The following is a 24582-nucleotide window of genomic DNA, read 5'->3' on the forward strand; positions in this document are numbered from 1 at the left end:
GGGCCCGGGCAGGAGGGCCAGCTGTACTGCCTTACTGCAGACACCGATCCTCTTCTGCCTCCTCCTGCAGCACTGCCAGCTTCTCCTCCTCTCCCTCCATCCAGCTGTGCTGCAGGGAGATCAGTTCTAGCATCCTCATCCCCATCCCCCTGCTTTCTAGGCTCCCCTGCTTGCCCCCTTTTCTTGCAGTACTTCCGGCTTCCCTCCTTTTCTCTCCCGCCGGAAGCTGCTGCGGGCACACAAGAGGATAAGAGTATTTTTTTAACGAAAATATAATGGAGCAGGGCCCCGTGATTTCTAACAGCAGCCCTGGTGCTAGCTACTGATTATTGCAGAAAGCTTGGAGTTTAAGCGATACCCATTTCAGCTCCACCTAGATTCCAGATAGAATACACTGGCGGCTCATCTGCACACGTGCCAGATTTTGTACAATAATAGTACGGAAAGGGGGGGCTTACATGTAATGGCTAAGTTCCACTTTAAACTTAAACATTTTTTCGCCTCCTCCGTTAGTGGATTATTAAAAAGGAATTCCAGCCATGGGAGATTTTCGCATAGTTCATTGGTCCAGCTTGGTCCAATGTAGCTACGTAAATACCATGCCCAGCCAATGCCTCAGGAGTTGGAAATCACTGGAGTAGACACCACTACCCCAGTGATCTCCACTTGCTTCTGGGTCCCATACTGAACAGTTGGTCTGCTGAATTTTGACACAGGAGATAAGCTGCTCGGCACAGGTGTCATTCAGAGAATGCTTTGCATTTTCTGAATGAATGCAAAGCGTGTTCTGATTGGACGAGGTGGAGAGGCAGGGCGGTGACATCACACTCTCGCCCATTTGTATTCATACAAAAATTGTAATCTCAGAATCTTATTTTCATGATCCCACATACATGTCCAGCATTACTGTTATGGTGAAAGAATCTTCCATGCAGTATGTTAGTTTTTGGCACTGTAATCTTTGGCTCAGTAAAAGTTTAAACACCACAATGTCCCCAAATTCCATCTTTTACCTAACCCCATATATTAACTCCCAATACTAAACCCTCATCATAATCATCTCCCAGTCACACCATGTACGACGTTAAAACACATGTAGGTGTGAATGGGCCCTTATAAACTGAAGCACATCAATGTGAACCAGTTGCATAGTATATGAATAGAATTTCAGCTTCAAATGTATATTTATTCTAATTTTTTACTGCAAGAAAAGGACAAAATGTGAATAAGCCTCCCCCCAATTTTAATATAAATAAATAAATAAATATATATATATATATACATATATATATATATATAGTGTATTTGTCTAGGGTACTACTACAGGTTATATATACCGATACCTCGCTCCCAAAGCCACCTCTTTTCGATGCTCTTTCAGTCACTCTCTGACATCATTATATACAATACAGAATGAGTTCTGCATTTTAAACTGTAGACGCCAAGGGCAAGCTCATAACCCGAAACATCGGAGCGATGAGGAGAGTGCCAGTTGCTGGGAGAGTGAGGGATAATATGAGTAAAACAGCGTAATGTTCCCCTAGACAAAAACAAGCATTTAACCCTTGCAGTGCAGGGGGGAGCCCCAGTGCAGGGTAGTTTTGAGTTTTTCCCCAGACTCAGGCCAGGTTCACACATATGTGAATTTCCCTGCATCCAATTCGCATGACAGGCGAGCGTGGCCGGCTCTCAATGGGTCCTGTGCGTCTTTGGGTCCCATTCAGGTGCGAATTCAGGCAAAATTTCGGACCCAATTTGCACTTGAACCAGTGCACAGGGAAGTACCGGACCCCAGGCACGAACCCGCGGCTGCAATGTGAACCCGGCCCAAATCCTAAAACATTAAGTATCAATAAAGCTGAACTCTTTAATACCTTAATTGTGCAGGCACACTGTGAGTGAAGTTTAACGAGGTGCACTTACGTCTTTAATTTAGATTTGACAGTTCTATGGCACTCCCCACTCTGGGGGTGAATGCGCAGCAGAGGAGAGGGGTGGGGCACAGCAGCTGACCTAGCTGAGACCAGAGGGTTAAACACAACAGAACTATGTGATATGAGGCTGCAGTCCCAGCTGGAATCACTGCAAAAAACCCGCTAAATCTGCCTGCTCTAGATTATACCGAACATGGATAAAAACAGAAGTCCAATCTGATTATATTTTTCCCTTCCTGCTCCTCCTCTTCACCCTCATCAACATACTAATGACATTTTTAGATAAAATCTTTGCTCATTAAATATCTTATTTTAGATCCAGTGAGATCATCAATGGGTCTCTGTGTGTCTCTATGCAATGCAGGCAGATCATGCATGGTGGGAGGGGACCTCAGAGTGCTGTACATAGCTTCCTTAAAATATCACAGAATACGCAACTCCTTCCAAAAGCCCTCAGCCCTGATGCAAGCAGTGGATGGGGACTCAGAAGAAGTCTTCCCCTTGGCGGCTAATAACCCAACAACCCCCCCCCCCCCTCCGTCTGCCAGTTGGTCCAGCACTTACCCCTTCTAGGCAGCGGACATTGAGCAGCGGCTCCTGTGTCCCTTTCCTCCATCACGGCGGCTGTGCGTCTCTTCCCCTCCTCCTAGGCATCCAATAGGATAGTCTATCCTTTCAGCCAATCGGGCGACGTGTCTCAGACCCGCTTCCTGATTGGCTTGGGAGGAGGATCAGTGTTAGAATAGTGACTATTCATTCGCTATTGTAACACACCTGGGTGGGCTGTGAGCGCATTCTCTGTGCCTTGAGTCCACCCTATTTTGAAGCCCATTAGAGTCTTTGGCTCAAATCAGTTTAAAAAAAAAAAAAAGAAAAAAACCCCCGCCATTGAAATTCATGCACCCTGGCGTCCTGCAAGGGCCTGGACGCATGGATGAGGGGGGCAGCAGCATGGTTGGGTCAGGGGCGGCCTTAATGGATGGGTCATCACTGAGTTATACCAATATCAAAATGTCTTCATGAGCAGTCTGGAGGATCGGACATTCCTAGGTAGACTCCTTTTTAATGCCCACATGTGATGCTGAACCTCCATGATTGAACTCCAATTAAAAGGAAAGTGGTGGGCCAGAGACAGCCAGGCTTGGGAGGAAAGCGATAGATGCTGGACATCCTCCAGCTAGGAAATGAGGCAGCTCTATCTGACTTGGTGCAGCTTCAAAATGCACATTGTGAGAAGCTCAGTGTGCAGTTAAATCAGAATAATCAATTTCAGTACAGTAGAGGAGCCTGTACAACTGTGCTGTCTGCTTTTCTTTAGTAGTTCGTAACCCATTCCATTGTAGCACACACACAGAGTATATACTTGAGTACAGCACAAAGTCATTCGCACTACCTGTATTATCTCTGAATAAAAGGTGATCCAGCAGCCAAAAGGTAAGTTCATTGTCTCTTCCTGCTGAGGAACTATAGGTATCAAACTTTTCGCAGTCTATAACAACATACTAATGCTTCAAATTCTGGAGAGCTGGGACTTACCCTGGTTAGTAGGGGAAACCATGACTGTCCACAATGGATGCCTGCACTGGAAGAATTATTGTTTTTAGCTATATTCGAAGCAGAGATTCGACCAAATTGCACAATGTGCTGAGGCCTCTGGAGGAAGTTCTTGCAAGAGACATGTGTGTCAAAGTGAACATGCAGTCTTACGTGCAATACTACTCAGACTTCTCTCAGCAGGACTGAAATGTGCCCAGCTCTGAGGCCAAAATCACACCGCATTACCCCAACACTTGTTAATGTGCAGTATATATACACACACACCTTGTTGTTTATGCTGGACATCACCCAATTCACATATCCAATCAGGCCGTATGCATGTGGGCTTACAATACTCCTTTGTTCTGAATCCTGCAGTATTGTGTTCTATGAGCCCATGTACGCTGGTCTGTATTGGTCCGCAGCGCTGTGTAAACCATAAAACGAAAAATCTGTGTTTGAGAGCAAACATACAGAGCATATTTTACACTGTATGCATGTAAAGTTGTGTGCTAAGGTTTACATGCATACAGTGCAAATGCACTTTCCTAGAGCCACCTAGCAACAAAGGATGCTAGCTGGCAATGGCCACCTGAGTCCTAGCAACCAACAGGGTACATTTGCACTATATGCAGGTTACCTTTAGCACGAACATTATATACATACAGTGTACAGATAAGATTTTATGTAGGTTATTGCTGCCAGCACTATGGTGTATTACCCCTAAGTAGCACAGTTGTGTTATTTCATGACTCGTGAACGGGCTGCCCTAAATCCCAACAATCTCTCTTTAATTTTTTACTGTAATGTAGTCAGGCTGCATATACAGTGATAATTATGCCTTTTTTTTCCTTATTTACTAAGTGCCAAATTAAAAAAAAAAAAAAAAAAAAAAAAAACACCTCTGTGCTTGCAGTACTAGGAGAGTCGGACTGCCAATATCACACAGAGGCAGTAGCTCAGCCAACACACTTCCCTGAACACAGCTCTAATCAATACTACTCGGGAAGCAAGAGTGATGTTTAATGGAACAGTGTTCTGCTGAAGAGCTGAGGTCCAACTCTTATGTGCTACCCACACAGGGGTTTTTAACCCTAGTTGCAACACATAGCTTATAAAAAAATTGCATATTTATTACTGAATACACAGCCCGAGTGCATTACAGTTATAAAAGTAAAAGGATTCAATTGGGCTTTTTGGATGATGGGGGACAAAGGTGACTTCCTCTACAAGTTATATTGTAATATAACTGGATACAGAAAGCAGATTTGGTTACTTCAATGCTGCAAGTCTTAAGATGCATTATTCTGAGAAAGTCCGAGACGAGAAAATGCTGATCTTTGGAGGGCCGAGGACAGTCTCCCACAATGTCTGGCAATGGCACAAGGTACTTATTACATTAAAGGAAGAGAGATTGGAAAAAGCTTTTTAAGCCAAAAGTTCTGTTCAGACAAAGTCCATGTACACAAACTATGACATTCAAAGTAACCAGTGCCAGAGTCATCTGGAGTCCATAGTTCAATAACGTTATTTTTTTTATTTTTTTTTTTAGGCAACATCTGTGCGGTTACAGCAGGAAAAGGGAATCTGCCACGTTAGAAACAACATATCAGTTTGGTACAAATTTCTGAATTCATTTAAAGTAAACCTGCAAGGAAAATATGCTAATGTCCTTGATTTGCCAAAAAAAAAAAAAAAAAAAAAGTAAAGACCCTGTCACCTCGCCCATTCAGGGAGAAGTCTAGGGGTCTCAAACTTGCGGCCCTCCAGCTGTTGCGGAACTACAAGTCCCATCATGCCTCTGCCCATGGGAGTCATGCTTGTAACTGTCAGCTGGAGGGCCACCAGTTTGAGACCCCTGGGTCCTATCAAACACTTTGGGGGACATTTATCAATACTGTTGCACAGTAAGGCAATGCTAGCACTACTTGCTGTCCATGGTGAGGTTTTAATTTTTCACACACATTAAAAAAAAAAAAAAAATCTGCATTACTTAGAACCCCCCAAACATTAAATATTTTCTAAAAGCAGAGGCCCTGAAGAATAAAATAATGGTAGTTGCAGTTTTGTCACACGATAATTGTGCAGCTGTTTATCAAATGCCGATTTTCAGGGAAAACATGTTAAAATAAATTTTAGTGACTACAAACACATCGCACACACCTGTGATATGGCAAAAAAACTATAATGCCTAAAATGGTCTACAGGTGTTTGAAAGGTCCTCTTTATGTAGATGGGGTGAAGGGGGGCAAGAAGGGCGAGTTGTTGAAAAAATTAATTTTGGCAAATAAAAGGATATTAGAAAATGTTATACCGTTTATATTGATGAAGATACTTCCATACTGGCAGGTCTTTTCAAGCTGCAAAAATTAAAAAAAAGTTTAAAAAAATTTTTAAAGCAGATCTGTCACAATGTTAAAAAATTTCAAAGTAAACTACACTGTAAAAGAAGGTCTATACTTGCCTGTCTGATGGGCTGTGTATTCAAAGCAATTCTAAGGGCAATTGTTTTATTTTTTTAAAATAACAAACATGTTATACTTACCTGCACTGTGCAATGGCTTTACACAGAGCAGCCCCAATCTTCCTCTTCTGGGGACCCCCGGCCGATGCTCCTGGCTCCTCCACCCCTCTGAGTGCCCCCATAGCAAGCTGCTTGCTATGGGGGAACTGGTGCATGCTCGCTCCAGAGCCAGCTCTGTGTGTCCAATCACAGCCCTGCCCGCCACCCCCCCCCCCCTCCTTCCACAATGGCTGTGATTGATAGCAATAGGGGCCAATGGCTGTCTCTCTGTTCAATAGAGGAGATACAGAGCCGCTCTTCTCATACACATCGCTGGATAGAGATCAAACTCAGGTAAGTATTTAGGGAGGGCTGGGGGGAAGCTGCATACAGAAAGTTTTTTTTCCTGGTAATGCAGAGAATGCATTAAGGAAAAAACAAAAAAAAACAAAAAACAAAAACACACACGCACAGCTTTGTACCTTTAGAGCTAGCTTTCAAAAGAGCTTCTGCGATTTGACACATCCAGGTGAGTCCAACATTGTGTCCCCCGCTAGGTGCTCTTGGTTCTTTGCAGCTGGCTCCATCACTACAGAACACTGGTGTGGCATAGTGGCTGGTGGAAGGAACCACAGCACAGGGGGTGGACACTCTCTCCAATATACCTAGAAGTGTCAAATAGCAGCAAGGGATGGAGTACTTCAAGGAAGCAAAGATTCAACACTGCCCATCATAAATGTAACTGTTAAGCTTTTTCTTTTACAGGGTGGCTCTATTTAAATTCATTTAACTTACTGACTTAGTCATTTCAAGGTTGTAGTTACTCCATTACACCGTTTAGCTAAACTGGATAACTCCATATTTCCCAGATACCATCCAGTTTGCGTCTGAAGCACTGAGCCGTTCCCCAATCCCAGCTTGTAATCCTACTTGTATGTCAGCTTTTAGAGTTCTGATGCTGCACAGCGGTGCAGGGTGAAAGGTTTTCAGTGCTTGAGAAAAGGGAACAGTGAAGTCCCATTTCCGGTCTCCAGTGAGTTTCCTGTAGTTCAGATCTCCTTTAAAAAAAATCAAATCAGACTTTTTCAGCTCTGTGTAAAGATCTGGAGCGATTTTTTCCATGCTCCAAAACTCATGTGGCAGAGTCCAGAAGAGATTCTCATGATAGACCCAGGAACCCTTCTTCAGATTCTCCTTCCATGTCTGACCACACTTTGACATCCACTTGTGATTGACTGCCAGAAACTGTTGGATTGTCCAATCAAAGTCATGCTTTGTGGTGTCTGAAACAAACCAAGGAATGCATTTGCCATGAAAATGAACTTCAGTGGCCAGGTTAAAAAACAAAATGGCATCAGCTAAAATAAAGTCTGTTACTAGCTCAAATCCGGCATTATCCAGAACAATGTCGACTCTCGTCTTCAAGGCATTCTCTGAGCCGACATCCTTGCCCTTTGTGAGGGTGTTCCAGAGAGAATCCATATTATTCACCAATATAAATGATTTGAGGGACTCCAGAGAAGCAAGAATACTGGATTTCTGAGAGTTGTCCTGACCTCCAGAAATAGAAAGGTCACACTTGTTTCCCCATAAAGAGACCTGGTAATGGAACAAAAAGTCATTACTCAGCAACATAACTTAAAGCAAAACTCTAGTTTTTATTATAAGAACAAAAATAAATTTCTCTGATGTTTTACGAATAAAGATGGCTCTTCTAGACTGAATGATGGCCAGCGTCATTCAACCCACTTCCTCTCATGGACAAAAAAGAATGTTTGTTTTTACACAAATTTTCTGCTGTGCGATTGCCAGCTTCTTTTTTTGATTCATCATTATTTTTCACCTGCACAGTTACTACATTTTCTTTAAGATGATTTTGTAGGAATGTCTCGGCTGTCTGGGACTCCACTCCTCATTGGCTGAGACAGCAGCATGGCGCCATTGGCTCCCACTGCTGTCAAAGTCAAATTCAGTCAGCCAAAGAGGAGAAAAAGGGGGCAGAGCCGGGATGCGGCTTAGTGTCCGAATGGACACAGGGAGCTGCGGCTCGGCTTGGGTGCCCCCATAGCAAGCTGCTTGCTGTGGGGGCATCCAACAAAAGGGAGGGGCCAGGAGCACCGAAGAGGGACACAAAAACTGGGGGGATCGGGGCTGCTCTGTGCTAAATCACTGCACAGGGCAGGCAAGTATGACATGTTTGTTATTTTTAACTTAAGAAAAAACAAAAACTTTAGTATCACTTTAAGTTTGTAGATAGTGAGAGAGATGAGAAAATTTCATGAAATTTAAAAAAAAAAAGTGTTCATCAAGTTAAACTAAAACACAAAAATAAACTTTAAAAAAAACAAACCATTGTCTGTCTAGAACTCTATACTTGAAGTTTGCCGTAGAAAAGGCAAAAGACCCTTAAAAAAAAAAAATGGTAAAGTTTGCTTTAACAGAATAAAAACTATGTCTTCCTGATTCCCAAAGGCAAATCAGCTACTCCCTAGATCAGGGATAGGCAACCTTTTGAGCAAAGTGTGCCGAATTTTTTTTTTCAAAAGAAATTGAGCGTGCCGATTTTATAACAAAAAAAAAAAAAAGTCAACTTCACACTTTCAATCGCGAAAAGGATTTTTTTTTTTTTTTAAGTAAATGCTGTAAACTACTTAAGTAGTGAGAAAATGACATCCTGCACTCTCACGCCTCAGATCAGCACTAATTCATGCACCTTCGCATCTCAGATTGCTGTCCCCCCTGTAAATCTGTTTCACCACTGTACCCCTCTGCTCATCTGCCGCACCACTGTAACCCCCTGCTCATCTGGCCCACTGTACCACCCTGCTCTTCTGTCCCCCCTAATGCTCCCCCTTTCTCATCTGACCCACCACTGTACCTCCATGCACATCTGTTCCACCGCCGTACTCCCTTGCTCTTCTGTCTCACCGCTGAATCATTTTCTCATCTGTCTCAACACTGAACCCATCTGCTCATCTGCCCCACCACTGTAACCCCCTGCTCATGTGTTTCACTGATGTACCTCCTTTATCCTCTGCACATCTGCCCCACCTCTGTACCCTCCAGCTTCTCTGCCCCACCGCTGTAACCCCCTGCTCATCTGTCCCACCAATGTACCACCTTTCTCCTCTGTCCCAACATTGAACCCTTCTGGTCACCTTTCCCACCACTGTAACCCCTTCTCATCTTGCCCAACACTCGAACACTGAACGCCCCCCCCCCCCTCCCCCACCTATAGTCCTATCACTGTAACCTTCTGCTTATCTGCCCCATCACTGTACCCCCTGCTTTTTCTGTCCCACTGCTGAACCCCCTTCTCATCCCTCCCACCACTGTACCTCCTGCATATCTGCCCCGCCACTGTAACCCCCCCCCCGCTCATCTGCCCCATCAATGTAGTCCTTTTTCTCATCCGTCCCACCACTGTACCTCCCTGCACATCTGCTCCACCTTCGTATCCCCATGCTCTTCTGTCTCACTACTGAATCACCTTCTCATCTGTCTTAACACTGAACCCATCTGCTTATCTGCCTCACCACTGTAACCCCCTTTCTCATCTGCCCCACCAATGTACCGCCTGCACATCTGTCTCACCTCTGTACCCCCCTGCTCTTCAGCCCCACCACATTAACCCCCTGGGGCTCATCTGTCCTACCAATACACCTCCTTTCACATCTGCCCCACTGCTCTACCCCCCCCTGCTTTTCTGTCCCACCACTGAACCCCCTTCTCATCTGCCCCAACACTAAACCCCCCCTGCTCATCCGGCCCAACACTGAGCCCCCCCAGCTCATCCGGCCCAACACTGAGCCCCCCCAGCTCATCCGGCCCAACACTGAACCCCCCCTGCTCATCTGGCCCAACACTGAACCCCCCCCTGCTCATCTGGCCCAACACTGAACCCCCCCCTGCTCATCTGGCCCAACACTGAACCCCCCCCTGCTCATCTGGCCCAACACTGAACCCCCCCCTGCTCATCTGGCCCAACACTGAACCCCCCCCTGCTCATCTGGCCCAACACTGAACCCCCCCCTGCTCATCTGGCCCAACACTGAACCCCCCCCTGCTCATCTGGCCCAACACTGAATCCCCCTGCTCATCTGGCCCAAACACTGAACCCCCCTGCTCATCTGGCCCAACACTGAACCCCCCTGCTCATGCGGCCCAACACTGAACCCCCCTGCTCATGCGGCCCAACACTGAACCCCCCTGCTCATGCGGCCCAACACTGAACCCCCCCTGCTCATCTGGCCCAACACTGAACCCCCCTGCTCATCTGGCCCAACACTGAACCCCCCTGCTCATGCGGCCCAACACTGAACCCCCCCTGCTCATCTGTCCCACCGCTGAACCCCTCCTGCTCATTTTCCCCACCGCTGTACCCTCCTGCTCATCTGCTCCACTGCTGTACCCTCTTCTCATCTATGATATGCAGAGTGGTGAAAGGAAGCTGTCTACCTGTCCTGGCACACTCATTCTGCTGATCCACCTGTCAAATCCAGCCCACGTGCTTGTATGGGATGTATATGATGTCACATACAAGAATCTGGAATGGATATGAAATGATGAGTTCAGGGGCATTTTCTAAAAGCAGTCGGCCTGTGTGCAGGATCATAAGTTGGGCCCCCGCAGCTGAGATTCAGTGCGGCGCTCTGCGTCACAGAAAAAAAATGGATGTGATTTTCATTGCGATGAATACTGGCTGTGGTGTAAAGGGACTGACTGACTGACTGACTGAATCCATTCCATATATTCAATCCCCAAGATTACTTCTGAATTGTGGCTTCCACGAAAAAGCAATAAGTGTGAGTAAAGCCAAAACTTTTTATGATAGAGTGAGGAAGTGTTAAAACCCCTGTCAGCTTTTACTTTGTTGTCTTTGTCCCCACTGGGTAAATTCATCCTCTGTTTATGGTATAGAAAGTGATGGTAAATCCAAAAACATAAAGTGGTTTTAAAGGCAATTTTTAAAATTAAACTAAAATAATCAACATGTTAAACTCACCTGCTCTATGCAATGGTATTGTATAAAGCAGCCCCGAACCTCCTCTTCTGGGGTCCCCCACCAAAGATCTTGGCTACTCCTTTTCTGTGCCTGCCCCCATAGCAATCGTTTGCTGTAGGGGCAGATGTGCGATCTTGATCCCAAACCGGGCTGTGTGCATCCAATGATGCACACAACTCAGCTCAGCCCCCGCTACCTCTTGCCAGGATTTGACTGAGAACAGCAGGAACCAATGGCTCCTGCTGTTCCCACCCAAGCTTCTGAGAGCAGGAAGAGAGGAGAGAAGACTGAAGACTGGCAGACGGGCACAGCGCTAGATTGATACAGGACTCGGGTAAGTATTTAGAAGGGAGGGAAAGGCAAAGCAAGTGGCAAAATGTTGTTTACCATAAACGCAGGGAATGCATTAAAGCGGATGTAACCCCGATTCATAAAATTTGAGCTTGGCACATCTATCTGCAGTGTTTTGTTATCTCTCTTCAAATAACTATGTCCGGTAGCTTTGTCCTGCTCTGTTCCTCTTATCAGCCTGATAACTTTTGACAAGCTCTCCAGAAGGGAGCCTGAAGTGTGTGAAGGGGAGGTTGCTATAAATAGATTAGCACACAGCTAAACTAGTCACAGGCAACCTTTGCATGTGTGTGTGTGTGTGTGTGTGGGGGGGGGGGGTGCCTTTCCTCCAATCAGCTGAGCTGACTCACAGTTTGACAGTGTCTAGCAAATATCCACTCCTACAGGGGAACCAGGAAGTGAAAATTCTAAAGGACGTGCACTTTCTAAACAGTATATACAGATGAAGACAACAGATATACCATGCCTTGCAAAAGTATTCACCCCCCTTGGCATTTTTCGTGTTTTGTTGCCTCACAACCTGGAATTAACACGGATTGTTTGAGGATTTGCATCACTTAATTTACAGAACATGACAACTCTGATTTTTTTTTTTTTTTTTTTTATTGTGAAGCAAACAACAAAACAGAAAAATAACAGAAAAAGTCATAACGTGCATAACTATTCACCCCCCTAAAGTCAATACTTTGTAGAGCCACCTTTTGCAGCTATCAAAGCTCCAAGTCACTTTGGATAAGTCTCTACGAGCTTGCCACATCTTACCACTGGGATTTTTGCCCATTCCTCCTTGCAAAACTGCTCCAGCTCCTTCAAGTTGGATGGTTTGCACTTGTGAACAGCAATCTTTAAGTCTGACCACAGATTTTCTATTGGATTCAGGTCTGGGCTTTGACTAGGCCATTCCTACACATTTACATTTTTCCCCTTAAAGCACTGAAGTGTTGCTTTAGCAGTGCGTTTGGGGTCATTGTCCTGCTGGAAGTTGAACCTCCGTCCTAGCCTCAAATCACACACAGTGGTACAGGTTTTGCTCAAGAATATCCCTGTATTTAGCACCATCCATCTTTCCCTCAACCCTGGCCAGTTTCCCAATCTCGACTGCTGAAAAACAACCCCACAGCAGGATGCTGCCACCACCATGTTTCACTGAGGGGATGGTGTTCTTTGGGTGATGTGATGTGTTGCGTTTGCACCAGACATAGCGTTTTCTTTGATGGCCAAAAAGTTCAATTTTAGTCTCATCAGACCAGAGCACCTTCCTTCATACATTTTGGGAGTCTCCCACAAGCCTTTTCGCAAACTCAAAAACATGCTATTTTGTTTTTTGCTGAAAGTAGTGGCTTTCTTCTGGCCACTCTGCCATAAAGCCCAACTTTATGGAGCTTACAGCTTATTGTCCTCCTATGTACAGATACTCCAGTTTCTGCTGTGGAACTCTGCAGCTCCTCAGGGTTACCTTAGGTCTCTGTGCTGCCTCTCTGATTAATGCCCTCCTTGCCCGGTCCATGAGTTTTGGTGTGCGGCCGTCTCTTGGCAGGTTTGCTGTTGTGCCATGTTCTTTCCATTTGGTTATGAAATGTTTTGATGGTGCTCCTAGGCATCAAAGATTTGGATATTTTTTTTTTTTTTTTTTTTTTTTTTTTTTTATAACCTAACCCTGACTTGTACTTCTCAACATTGTCCCTTACTTGTTTGGAGAGTTCCTTGGTCTTCATGGCAGGGTTTGGTTAGTGGTGCCTCTTGCTTAGGCATTGTAGCCTCTGGGGCCTTTCAAAAAAGGTGTGTATATGTAATGACAGATCATGTGACACTAAGATTGCACATAAGTGGACATCATTTCACCAATTATGTGACTTCTGAAGGTAATTGGTTGCACCAGAGCTTTTTATGGGCTTCATAACAAAGGGGGTGAATACATACGCACATGCCAATTATTTTTTTATTTTTGAAAAATAGTTTTATGTATAGATTTTTCTAATTTTACTTCACCAACTTAAGACTAGTGTGTTCTGATCCATCACATATAAATACACATTCAGATTAAAAAAAACATTGAACTAAAGGCTGTAATGTAACAAAATAGGTAAAAAGCCAACAGGGGGGGGGGGGTGAATACTTTTGCAAGGCACTGTACATGTAAAACTTATGTAGGATTTGTTTCATCTCTGTGTATTAACTGAGGCTGTTCACTTCACTGGGTATATGTGAGGGTTTACATCCACTTTAAGGTTAAAAAAAAAAAAAAAACAACATTTTCCCTTTAGAACCACTTTAATGCCCCGTACACACGATAGGATTTTCCGACAACAAAACCGTGGATTTTTTTCCGAAGGATGTTGACTCAAACTTGTCTTGCATACACACGGTCACACAAATGTTGTCGGAAATTCCGAACGTCAACAACACGTACGACGAGCCGAGAAAAATGAAGTTCAATAGCCAGTGCAGCTCCTCTGCTTGATTCCGAGCATGCGTGGACTTTTGTGCGTCGGAATTGTGTACACGCGATCGGAATTTCCAACAAGTCTTGTTGTCGGAAAATGTGAGAACCTGCGCTCAAACATTTGTTGGCGGAAATTCCCACAACAAATGTTCTATGATTTGCCCCAAGGGGTGGGCTCTTGACACCCCAGGTTTACAGGAAGTGTACTGAATGATTTTGGGGGTCATTCAATTCTGCATGGAGCACACAGCTTCCCCTCCCCCCTTACAGGTTTGGGCAATGAGCCCATTAAAAAAAAAAACTGACACTAAAAGGTTGATATTAATCAATTTTCCAATAAACATATTCCAGGAAGGAGAGAGTTTTAGTATTCTCCTTGAGCACTGCTTGGCCGGTCATGTCACTGACTCTAAGCCAGTATGAAGCCTAGCTCAGAGTGAGGCAGCTTCTATCAGACGCTTCAGACACAAAACATCCTGTTTTCATGATAGGTTCACTTTAATCTGTTTTCCCAGCCCTACCCACCTGCAGTAGTCTATAGAACTCCTCTTGGCGCTGTTCTTTGCTCAGGCTGGCAATGGTCTTTTTAAGCTCCTGTAGATGAGTGCAGAGGGCCATCATTGCTTGCTGAGACTGAAAAAAGCTTTCATTCTTTACATCCCTGAAGACATCATACTCAGAGATTGGAGGGCTGTGGAAAGCAAGGTAAAGAACAGGATGCAGGAGGAACTTCAAACGAATTATGTGAAAATAACATGTTTTTTCGCAAACTGTAAACTTTGTGTAAAACACTGAAGGATAGGATACAAGAGACACTACGGCCTAAGACCAAACCTCTAGAGCCAGGTTTACACAAAATTAAACCTCTTTATCAATCTAAAAGATATGCAACCAATACCACTGTTTCCCTCAAACTGCTTAGCATGTTTAAAAGGATAAGTTCACTTTTGAAAGAAAAATAGTAAAATGCACATTTATTAGTTTTTGTTGCAGGAGCCTGGAAACCATTGCACCAGCAATCAGCCAGATCACCGATGCCATGCAGGTCTCCTGCACACTGTCAGTGTATCGGCTTACCCGTACATCCCGTACGGGTAAGCCGATACTCACTGACAGGAAGACTCAATGAACTACCACAGTGCTCCACAGTGTCGTGGTAGTTCATTGAGAACTACAAGCTGACAGCTGCTAAGGATGTTGGGACTTGTAGTTCATTCAGACACAGAGCTGTGTGTCTAAATGACACGGCCGTGTGGGTGGAGTGACAGCTAGTACAAGGAACTTCTCCCGATACTGTTGCCACAGGGGGAGGGGCGGGGGGCGGCAGCTGCAACACTGGGAACATGTTCTACCCTAAAAATCGGGTGTAACATGTTCCCAAAGGTGAACTTATTCTTTAAAAGTAGAACTAAAGACAAAAACTTTTTTTGTTTTGGATAGTGTGCAAGGGGATTAGAGTACCAGGCAGGTTTATAAATATGCAATTCTGTCCCACTCCACCCAAAAATGGAAAACATATTTCAGGAAGGGCCTTACTTTGATGGCCAATTCCCACTTGTTCATTTATATTTAGCAACACTCATTCATTTTGTTGCAAAAAAAGTAGAAAACGTATTCTAACATGTCTGGTTTTCATCTATGTGCTGCCGTTTAGTGTGGCATGGAAATTGCATGGGATGAGTGACAGGCTGGTGTCTGCAGCACCCCCCCCTCCCACTTCATCTTCGTCCTCCCGTCACCCAGTACGGAGGGTCCTGGCGGAGCGCCCATGAGGAGTCGTCTGATCCCACCCCCCAGCACCAAGCGAGGCCTACACAGCACCTGGGACACCAATCTGCTCTCCCCGGGATCTACATGCGGCTTTGAGAATGCGGTCGGCCCCAGTTTCCTTCTAGACCCCCTGTCCGTATACTACCCTAGCCTGTCCGTATACCTGCGGATCATGGCTGGCATGAGGAATCGAACTGGTGTCACCACTATTTGTCTTTAAGCTGGGTCCAGAGGAGCAGGTGCTGGCCTGCAGACCACAGCTAAAGAAATAGGTGCCACAAAAATCTCAAACCCCGCCACCTTCACCGTATACATGGGCAGGGCAAAGGGGGTGGAGTCAGGGCTGGAGCCAAGGGGGAGGCGGCAAAATGAGATTTCGCCTACAGTGTCAAAAATCCTTGCACCAGCCCTGGCGATGCAGCCATATGGAACAATATGAATCCAGACCAACTCTCTGTATATACATAGACAAAAAGGTGTGTGTGCAGCCACTTCCATACCTGAATGACATCCCCTCCTGGATTCTGCGGTATAGATAACACTCCACATACAGCCATGGAGATCGGAACCAGCTTGGATCTTCACCATTGCCAAGAAGTGTCTTCTGGTAGTCCAGGTATTGGTTCCAGATGTCTGTGTCCTGACAGTTATCAGTCAACGGAAGAATAGGCTTATTTGTCTGCATCTCATTACGCAATTTTGAGAAGATAGAAATTGCCTTCTTTTCTGCCTCGACGCCTTCCTGAAACAAATCACAAATTTCTTAAAACAAAAAAAACACCACAGTTGGCCACAAGAAGGTGCAAAGTATCAGAGAAAATTTCCTATTATATTTAGTGGCCAAACACAGTATTATACAATTTAAATCAATGAAAAACATTCTACCAGCAAAGGAAATAGCCGAACATTTGATTCTATGCCCCATTCAAGCAGAACGAAAGTACATGCCCTGCTTTAGAGGGAATTGCAGTGCAAAAGTTATTAAATATACCCTCAAGTGTATTTCACCAGTGTACTTATTATTCAGTGAGGCAGAAGAAGCTCTTTAATTAGGCAAATTAGGCAGTCGCCTAAGGCCTCACACTCACAGGGGCCTCGCAGCCAGCTGATTTGCGGGGAACTACCAGGGTTCCTTGCGTACCTCACCAGCAGACCGACCAACAATTAGCACATTTACTCTGCAGACCCCTATGTAAGGGGGAATGTTGTGAACTCTGGTGTAAGAGGTTCTCTGGTCACCAGAGCCCCCCCCCCTCCCTTGCATCAGAGTGCAAGGGGAACTCTGCGGACTCTGACATAAGGAGGAACTCTACAAACTGATGTAAGGGGGGCTCTGGTCACCAGAGAAACTCCACCAGAGTTCCCCTTTACATCAGGGTCCACAGAGTTCCCGCTTGCACTTTTAGGCAAACCCTGCAGACTCTGATGTACTATAATGGAAACTGATGTAAAGGGGGGTCTGATGTAAGGGGGAGGATTCTAATATAAGGGCAGGAAGGGGGCCCGCTGCAGAACACGTGAAAGAGACCCGCTGCAGGACCATAATAAAGGACCCCACAATGGGAGTAAAGGGCCCCGGGATCAGGGGCCCTTCATGGTGTTTTGCAACGGGGCCCTGAAGGTTCTAGTTACGCCTTTAGTTACGTACCCAAGGCAGGTTACCACAGTGAGCATCTAATGAGCAAAGCTGAAGGTAAGTACCTAGGTAGGTAGCTGAAACTCTGGAAAGTGAAGTTGCCCTTTCAAAAATAAGTTGACCTCCTTATGCCCTTCCCCTGGAACCCCCTCCCTGCACATTTTAAACACAGCGCAGGTGCGTGGGGCTCAGCCCCCTAGCAGCATCATTTATTCATTGGGATCTACAAAAGCCACCGCAGCAGACGGACTTGTAGTTTCAATGAACCACAAGCACACTGATGATCAGCATGCTCGCAATTCATTTATTCTTCCTCTAGCTTTGTAAAAGAAAGCCAGTATATTTACCTGCAATATCCGGTGCATTATTTTTATTAAAAAGGTGAACTTAGCCTTTGGGTATTATTTCCCCTCCAATTCTTGTAGTTTGTCCTATGCACAGTTCAGTCACACGGTTCATTTGAGTTAATCTGGCTATAACAGGTTCCCCTTGCCTCTGAAGCAGCCGGCCTGTGCCCGGTGAAACCGGTCAGGCTTACCTGGCATCCACCTCTTCTCCCAGCCCCATTGGTGATCCGCTGGTTTATGGCTACGCACATCCAAGAGGTGCTTTCTCTTGCATGAGAACCATGGCTCTATGAACCACTGGATGGATAAGTATCAAACACAAATCTACATGCATGCCACTGCAAATATAGCCATTGACTTTGTGACCCGTGGGTCTTGTCCAAATACTCTGAGGACATCCCTTTTAGGTACTTAAAGAAATGGTTTACTGGAATATACATTGATGTGCGAGGCAGGTTATGTTCACAGAATCCACTTTGGAACCATACAAACATATGCTTTAGACAGTCATTGACTTTGTTTTGGTCAACATATATTCTCCTCTGGACCATGTAATTTCATCTCTCCCTTACCATCATGGGAGACTTCACAATATGAGTTACACTAGAGATTCATATCTCTCTATTTGTTCCTGTACCTGGCACACTTATGATACTTACCATCATCTTTCATAAGGAGATCACCATTGAATGGCTACTGGCATATTGATGAGCCACATCTCTCCATTTGTTCCTGTGCTTGGCACCTTGGAGTATTGATACTTATAAAGTTTACCATAGATTTTTCACAAGGACACCATCACTGAATGGCTACTGGCATTTTGAACTCTTTGGTTCCGTAGCTCTATTTTTCCACCATGTATAAAGATCACCACTATTATCTTTGATCGTTTGAATTTTTGCTTATTAATCAAGATATAATGTTTATCTATTAGGGGCTTATTGAGCATATATATGGAGTGAAAGAGGTGGATGCATGTTTTTAGATGTGTATGATGTGGGTTTGGTACCATTTTTATGCAATTTACATATATTCATTTTTTGTTATTCTTTGATTAATAAAATGTGAATTTATTATAGTCCAGCGAGTAATATTATACATTCTATAAAGTTCTTTGGTGGTTGAGTTTAAATCAGATTTTTTAACTTAGTCTTTCCAGTATATGCACCGTTTAGAGCTAATTATCTCCATTATAACCTTTGTAGGTGATTTTTGGGTCAGTCTTGGAGCGCTTATTTTAGTATTTATTCTATGACAGGTTTGCCTCGATTCCATTTTTCCACATCTGAAATAACACAGTTGTATTGTGCTCATTTATAATTAAAGCACAAATGACGACACCAATACTGTAGATCAGGCATGTCCAAAGTCCGGGCTGCGGGCCAATTGCGGCCCACTTTCCAGTTCAATACCCCCCCCCCCCCCCGGTTATTCGAATATATCTATCTCTTTTGTAGCCCCCAGGGCCACAAATGATACGTACCGTATTTAATCGGCGCTGCCTCGGATCGGACGGGATGAGCGCCGTCAGATTACATACAGGAGAATCTCCTGTTTACTCGGCGGCGTCTGTAATAGATAATCCCATCTCCCGGGCTGCCATTGGATGACGGTCCTGTCTATCATAGGTGGCGCCCCCCCTCCGAGGCTGCAGATGGGCATGTATTGGCCTGCACTGATGGCACATGTAAGGCTGCATTCATGGCACATGTAAGGCTGCAGATGGGCACTGACCCTTATTTTGCTTCAAAGTTCTTTATTTAGAATTGCATTTTTTTCCTGAAACTTCCCTCTTAGGCTCGGTTCACACTGGAACCGGCTGCGGATCGCACAGGAGCGTTGTGTGTTCCTGTTCCCCGTTTCAGGGACAAATCAGGGCCGAATCTATGCCTGAATTCGGCCCTGAAACGGAGCCAAAGATGCTGTGCAGTGCGCTCCGCAGCCGCAACTGACATATGTGAACCAGCTCCATAGGGAGCCAGTCACATTCTCCTGCTATGCGAATTGGATGCAAGGAAATCCGCATCCAAATTCGCATAGGTGTGAACCCGACCTTTAAGTGAAGGGGTGCATTTTATGCCTGGGTGTGTTATACGCCAATAAATACGGTATATCCAAATAACAAGCCCGAGCTCATCTCTTCATCACACTCAGCCACAAAGGCAAGAGAATTCTTATTGGGCAGTGTATTAGTGCTTGGATGAACACATTTAGACTGAATTTAAAGGTTCAAAGAATGTCAGGCAAAATGGTCGGCCCTCATGCATGTTCACTTCATCAAATCAGGCCCTCTTTGAAAAAAATTTGGACACCCCTGCTGTAGATAGTCAGACAGACATATATCAACCTCCAATTTCATTTTCTTAGTCCTAACTTCATATACTGTATACACCTCCTATAGCACAGCACATCAGACACGTCTCTCTTCCCCAGCCCTATGTGCAAGAACGACTTAGATTATGGGTGTGGCTGTTACTCATCTATGCCAGCATACAGCACTAAAGTGGAAGAACAGGAATTCAATTCTTGAGACATTTCTAGAATACTGGTTTTTCCAACCATACATGAGTTAGGGCTCATTGACCTAATTTGCAGTGACTTGCGTTTTGCACTGGATAAAACACAGGTCACCACTAGAAAGAAAGCAATTGTTTTATGGGTGCCCAGTTCACACCACAACACTGGTGTGATGTGCGTGGTGGTGCAGTGAGGAAATTCATTTTCCCCCAGCGCACTGGATGGCACCTTATGTCACTGCACAGAAGTGCGATGCACCGTGCTGCTTTGCAGAGACATGAATGACATGCTACTATATGACAATTGAAATAAAGAAAAAAAAAAAAAAGCGTGCATTAAACTTTCCCTGCAGGATCTGATACAGACACTAGCCCACACAGTAAAATGCTGCGTTTTACCATGTGGGCTTTTGTGAACCTAGACTTAATATGTTAATAAAACAGTTTACAGCATAGTTCCCAACAATCATAGCACAGGACTATATGGAGAAAAACAAAAAGGAAGAAGGAGGTAAGGGACTTCAATCAGGCTTTAAAAATGAAAGATTTCTATGTCATGGGACATTAGTATGATTTGTTACTATCGTGAGCATGCCACCAAAACTGATCACTTACCTTCCCATATTCTTCAAAGAACTTCTTTTTATTCCGGTGTATAGTGTCAATCACTTTTGTTAGAATCTGTGGCAATCTGTCCTTAACAGTGTAATATGCAAATGATCTATAAGAGAAATAAGAATAGCAGGAGAATTAGTTGACTATATCTAAACACTCTTTCACTGGGAAAAATACAAGAAAATCCGGCTGCCAATCTATGCAACAGTTTGTATGTCTATTTATTATCCCTGTTTTGCACTGCCATAGACTCAGTACCTTTATTTTACTAGTAAGTTTACTTTAATGCCATTTTAAAGGTTTTAGTTGTTATATGTAAAGAGAAGTTTAATCTGGGCAATGCAGGCAGATCCATAGCTGTGTGAGGGGCTAGCAGGGTGCAGTAAATAGCTTCCCTAAAAACATAATATCACTCTGCCTCGTTACTCTTCTCTAGAGAGTAAGGATGAGCTCCAGCGTGTTCCCACACTCCACGTGCAGAGCCCGCCAGGAAGTCGGCACTGCGCTAATCACAGGCAGTGAGACATTTCCCGATCTCTGCAGCCACGCATCAGGAAAATGTCTCACTGCCTGTGATTAGGGCTGTGCAGTGCCGACTTCCTGGCGGGTGCTACACGTGGAGTGTGCGAACACACCGGAGCTCATCCTTACTAGAGAGCCATAAGTCCCAATGCAAGCAGTGAGCTGACTCTTGGGAGGAGTTATGCAAATATCAAATTGCCTTGATGGGTGGATTTCAGTTTGGAGGTGTGGATGTTCATAGGCAGACTGCATTTGCATGCTGGCCACCCGAAGTAATGACGGCCTGTGATGCTGAGCCTCCAAGATTGAAAAAAACTGAAGGGTCAGGCCAGGGACACCCAGGCTGCGGAGGAAAGAGCTAGATGATGCAGGACAACCTCCAGCCAGGAAATTAGGTGGGCTCTAGCCAGCTTGCTCTATTTACTAATGCACCCTTTGAGAAGCTCACAGTGTGCAGTGAAATCAGTTTAAGCTATTTCAGTACAGGAGAGGAGAGGAGCTTGCGCAACTGTGCAAGACTGAAGGGGAGGCTGAACTTCAGGATTTAATTTTAATGCTAACAATGAGCTGAAAATAAGAAAATGAAGAGGCAGAACAGATTTATAGGTCCCACTTTCTGAAGTGTGCAGAAAGCCCAAAACAATTCCTGCAGTTTGTCAGTTTTTGAAAAACACGCACAAAAAAAAAAAAAAAAAAAAATACCCATTAAGCTGGGTTAACACTAATCTGTGGCCATGGGGCACAGCAGGGGGTCCAGTGCATCCCCGTTTCAGGTCCAAATTTTTGCCTGACTTCAGACCTGAAACAGAGCCAAAGAGGCACAGGACCCTTCTGCTGTGCGCTCCGCAGCCGCCCAGGAGATGTGTGAACTGGCTCTATTGAGAGCCGGTCACAGTCTCCTGTCATGTGAATTGGATGCGAAGAAACCCACACCCACATCCAATTCGCATAAGTGTGAATCCAGCCTTAATTGTTTTTGTACACTTAAAGAAACAGTCCACTGTTTGTACAGCATGGCATATTTCCATTTTATGTCTTTTTTTTTTTTTTTTTTTTTTTTTACATATTTGTTGGAAACTTTATTCAAGGTGTACAGAAAAAAAAAAAATAAATAAAAAAAAAAAGTTTCTTTGCATCACTCTTTATAAATGGGCCCCCATGTATGCCGTACAGATCAGTAAACACTCACCCTTCATAACTGGCAGACAGTGAACAGGGAGTCTCCATTGTGTTGATCCACTTAATCTGCAAGAAACATAAACATAGGAAAATATTTTACATAGGAACAGAAGACCCCTGTTTATTTGTTTACAAAATGCAGAGTTGTCAGAGATAGTGTTCAGTGCAATCTAAACGATCACTACTAAAAGGTGAAATGTAGTCATTCTAAGCAACAACAGCTGATTATTTGCATCTTTTGTTTGCAATTACCACCTATTGGACCCCCTAAAGCTAAACTTTGGTTACAAAAAACTTTTTTTTTTTTTTAAATATATATTTCTCAATAGCCACAAAAAAAATATAAATCCACCTTATGAGTACCAAATGCCTTTGCAAACCCAGATAATACCTTGTAAAAGTAGCAGTGACAGCATCACTGTGTTGTACATAGCTTTTGCAGACAGCAGAGCTGTGGGAGGGGCCCAGGAGACTCCACCCATTACAGGCTGTCTGCAGAAAACTACAGGAGGGGGAGGGGGAAGACCAGTCTTACTGCACAAGGAAAGAGAGCAGCAGTGACCGGTCTTTATCACAGGAAGCTCCTATACAGAGGGAAAGTCTCACACTGGATGACAGATCTGGAGATCTGGACACAAAACACCAAGATTCCAATAAGAATACATGATTATTGTATTTAGATAAAATTTCCCGGAGTTCAGCTTTAAAGGAAACCAGTCCTGAGAGAACACAGACGCTGCCAATGCTGGCCTCTCCTGAAAACTCTAGTGGCCGTCATGTTGCTCCAATAGCTTTAATGCTTCCAAAGCACAGACTTGGGACAAGTATACAGGTCAAGAGTCTGGACCTACCTGTGTGGTTTTTTTGAGTCAGTGTATTAAAGCCAATAAATCAGTATGACAGCCAGTCAATTGGTATTCTCAGACAGAGATCAGCAATGACATCAATCTATTTCTATCATTGCAGGTGTGCTTTAAAGAAAAGGCAAACATGGCAACTGTTCAGATCATGGTAAAGCTGGCAAAAGCAAAGAAAGCGATGGTGAGAAAAATGAGGAGGCGGCCACTGCTGACTGAGTTCTCTAAAAAGGCTTACTGCTTGGCTGTGGTGCCGATTCGCTCGCTTTACCACTTTCATTTAATGACCTGGACAAGTGTGTAGATTAGGACTCCTAATGTCTCATTGATTCAGGCAGTACTGAGGCTAGTAGGTCAATGTAACAGCCAGGCAAGTAGCATTTTCTAAAACTGATAAGCATGCCAGGTGAGTCGCATTTTCTAGAACAGGTGAGCATTACGGGCAAGTAGCGTTTTCTAAGACAGGTGAGAACGCCGGGCAAGCAGCGTTTTCTAACAGGTAAGCATGCCAGGCAAGCAGCATTGTCTAAGACAGGGTAGCATGCCAGGCAAGCAGCATTTTGGGCAAGCAGCATTTTCTAACATAGGTGAGCACACTGGGCAAGCAGCGTTTTCTAAGACAGGTGAGCATGCAGGGCAAGCAGCGTTTTCTAACAGGTAAGCATGCCGGGCAAGCAGCATTTATTAAGACAGGGGAGCATGCCGGGTAAGCAACATTTTCTAAGACTAGACAGGTGAGCATGCCGGGAAAATAGCATTTTCTAAGACAGGTGAGCATGCCGGGCAAGCAGCGTTTTCTAACAGGTAAGCATGCCAGGCAAGCAGCATTGTCTAAGACAGGGGAGCATGCCGGGCAAGCAGCATTTTGGGCAAGCAGCATTTTCTAACATAGGTGAGCATGCAGGGCAAGCAGCGTTTTCTAAGACAGGTGAGCATGCCGGGCAAGCAGCGTTTTCTAACATGTAAGCATGCCAGGCAAGCAGCACTTTCTAAGACAGGTAAGCAGTGGCAACCCCTGTATTTCTTTCCCTACACTGCAGGTTTACTTGAAACGAGTCAGAGCCCAGCCCCAGAAGCCGCCATAGAGGAAGTACAGAGAGCACTCACACAATCTTACTCCGGCTCCTGACTTCTCCCACTTGCTGCGCTGCAGACTGAACATAAGCAGAAGCTTCTCTGATCTATGTAATAGAATCACACACTACTCATCCGCACATTCGCCTTACCCCAAACCCAAGTATTTGCAAAAATATCTTCTACAGCCCTGCATTGACTACATTTAGGATCAGTTTTATTCTAATGAATATTTTAACTGTCTGTTCCGTAATCGATTTTACAACCCAAGATGAGAAGTGAGGAATCTGCTCT

The 24582-nt window shown here is 44.6% G+C and overlaps 1 protein-coding gene across 3 annotated transcripts; it reads right to left on the minus strand.

Moving 5' to 3' along the window:
• Positions 1–5152: 5152 nt before the first annotated feature.
• ARMT1 (acidic residue methyltransferase 1) lies at positions 5153–24435 on the minus strand. 3 transcript variants are annotated; one of them, XM_073621307.1, is made up of 7 exons: positions 24322–24435; positions 22368–22423; positions 20657–20762; positions 16043–16284; positions 14298–14463; positions 6769–7572; positions 5153–5830 (listed from the first exon to the last, which is right to left on the minus strand). In XM_073621307.1, the coding sequence occupies exons 2-6, from the start codon at positions 22403–22405 to the stop codon at positions 6811–6813; spliced, it is 1314 nt and encodes a 437-aa protein (XP_073477408.1). In that variant the 5' UTR covers positions 22406–22423; positions 24322–24435; the 3' UTR covers positions 5153–5830; positions 6769–6810. The 3 variants fall into 3 exon arrangements, with proteins under 3 accessions (XP_073477408.1, XP_073477410.1, XP_073477411.1); XM_073621309.1 differs by lacking the exon at positions 24322–24435 and adding an exon at positions 24261–24315; XM_073621310.1 differs by lacking the exon at positions 24322–24435 and adding an exon at positions 23209–23996.
• Positions 24436–24582: the final 147 nt, after the last annotated feature.

This window comes from Aquarana catesbeiana, linkage group LG03 (genome assembly GCF_042186555.1).
Source record: "Aquarana catesbeiana isolate 2022-GZ linkage group LG03, ASM4218655v1, whole genome shotgun sequence".
Classification (NCBI taxonomy): domain Eukaryota; kingdom Metazoa; phylum Chordata; class Amphibia; order Anura; family Ranidae; genus Aquarana; species Aquarana catesbeiana.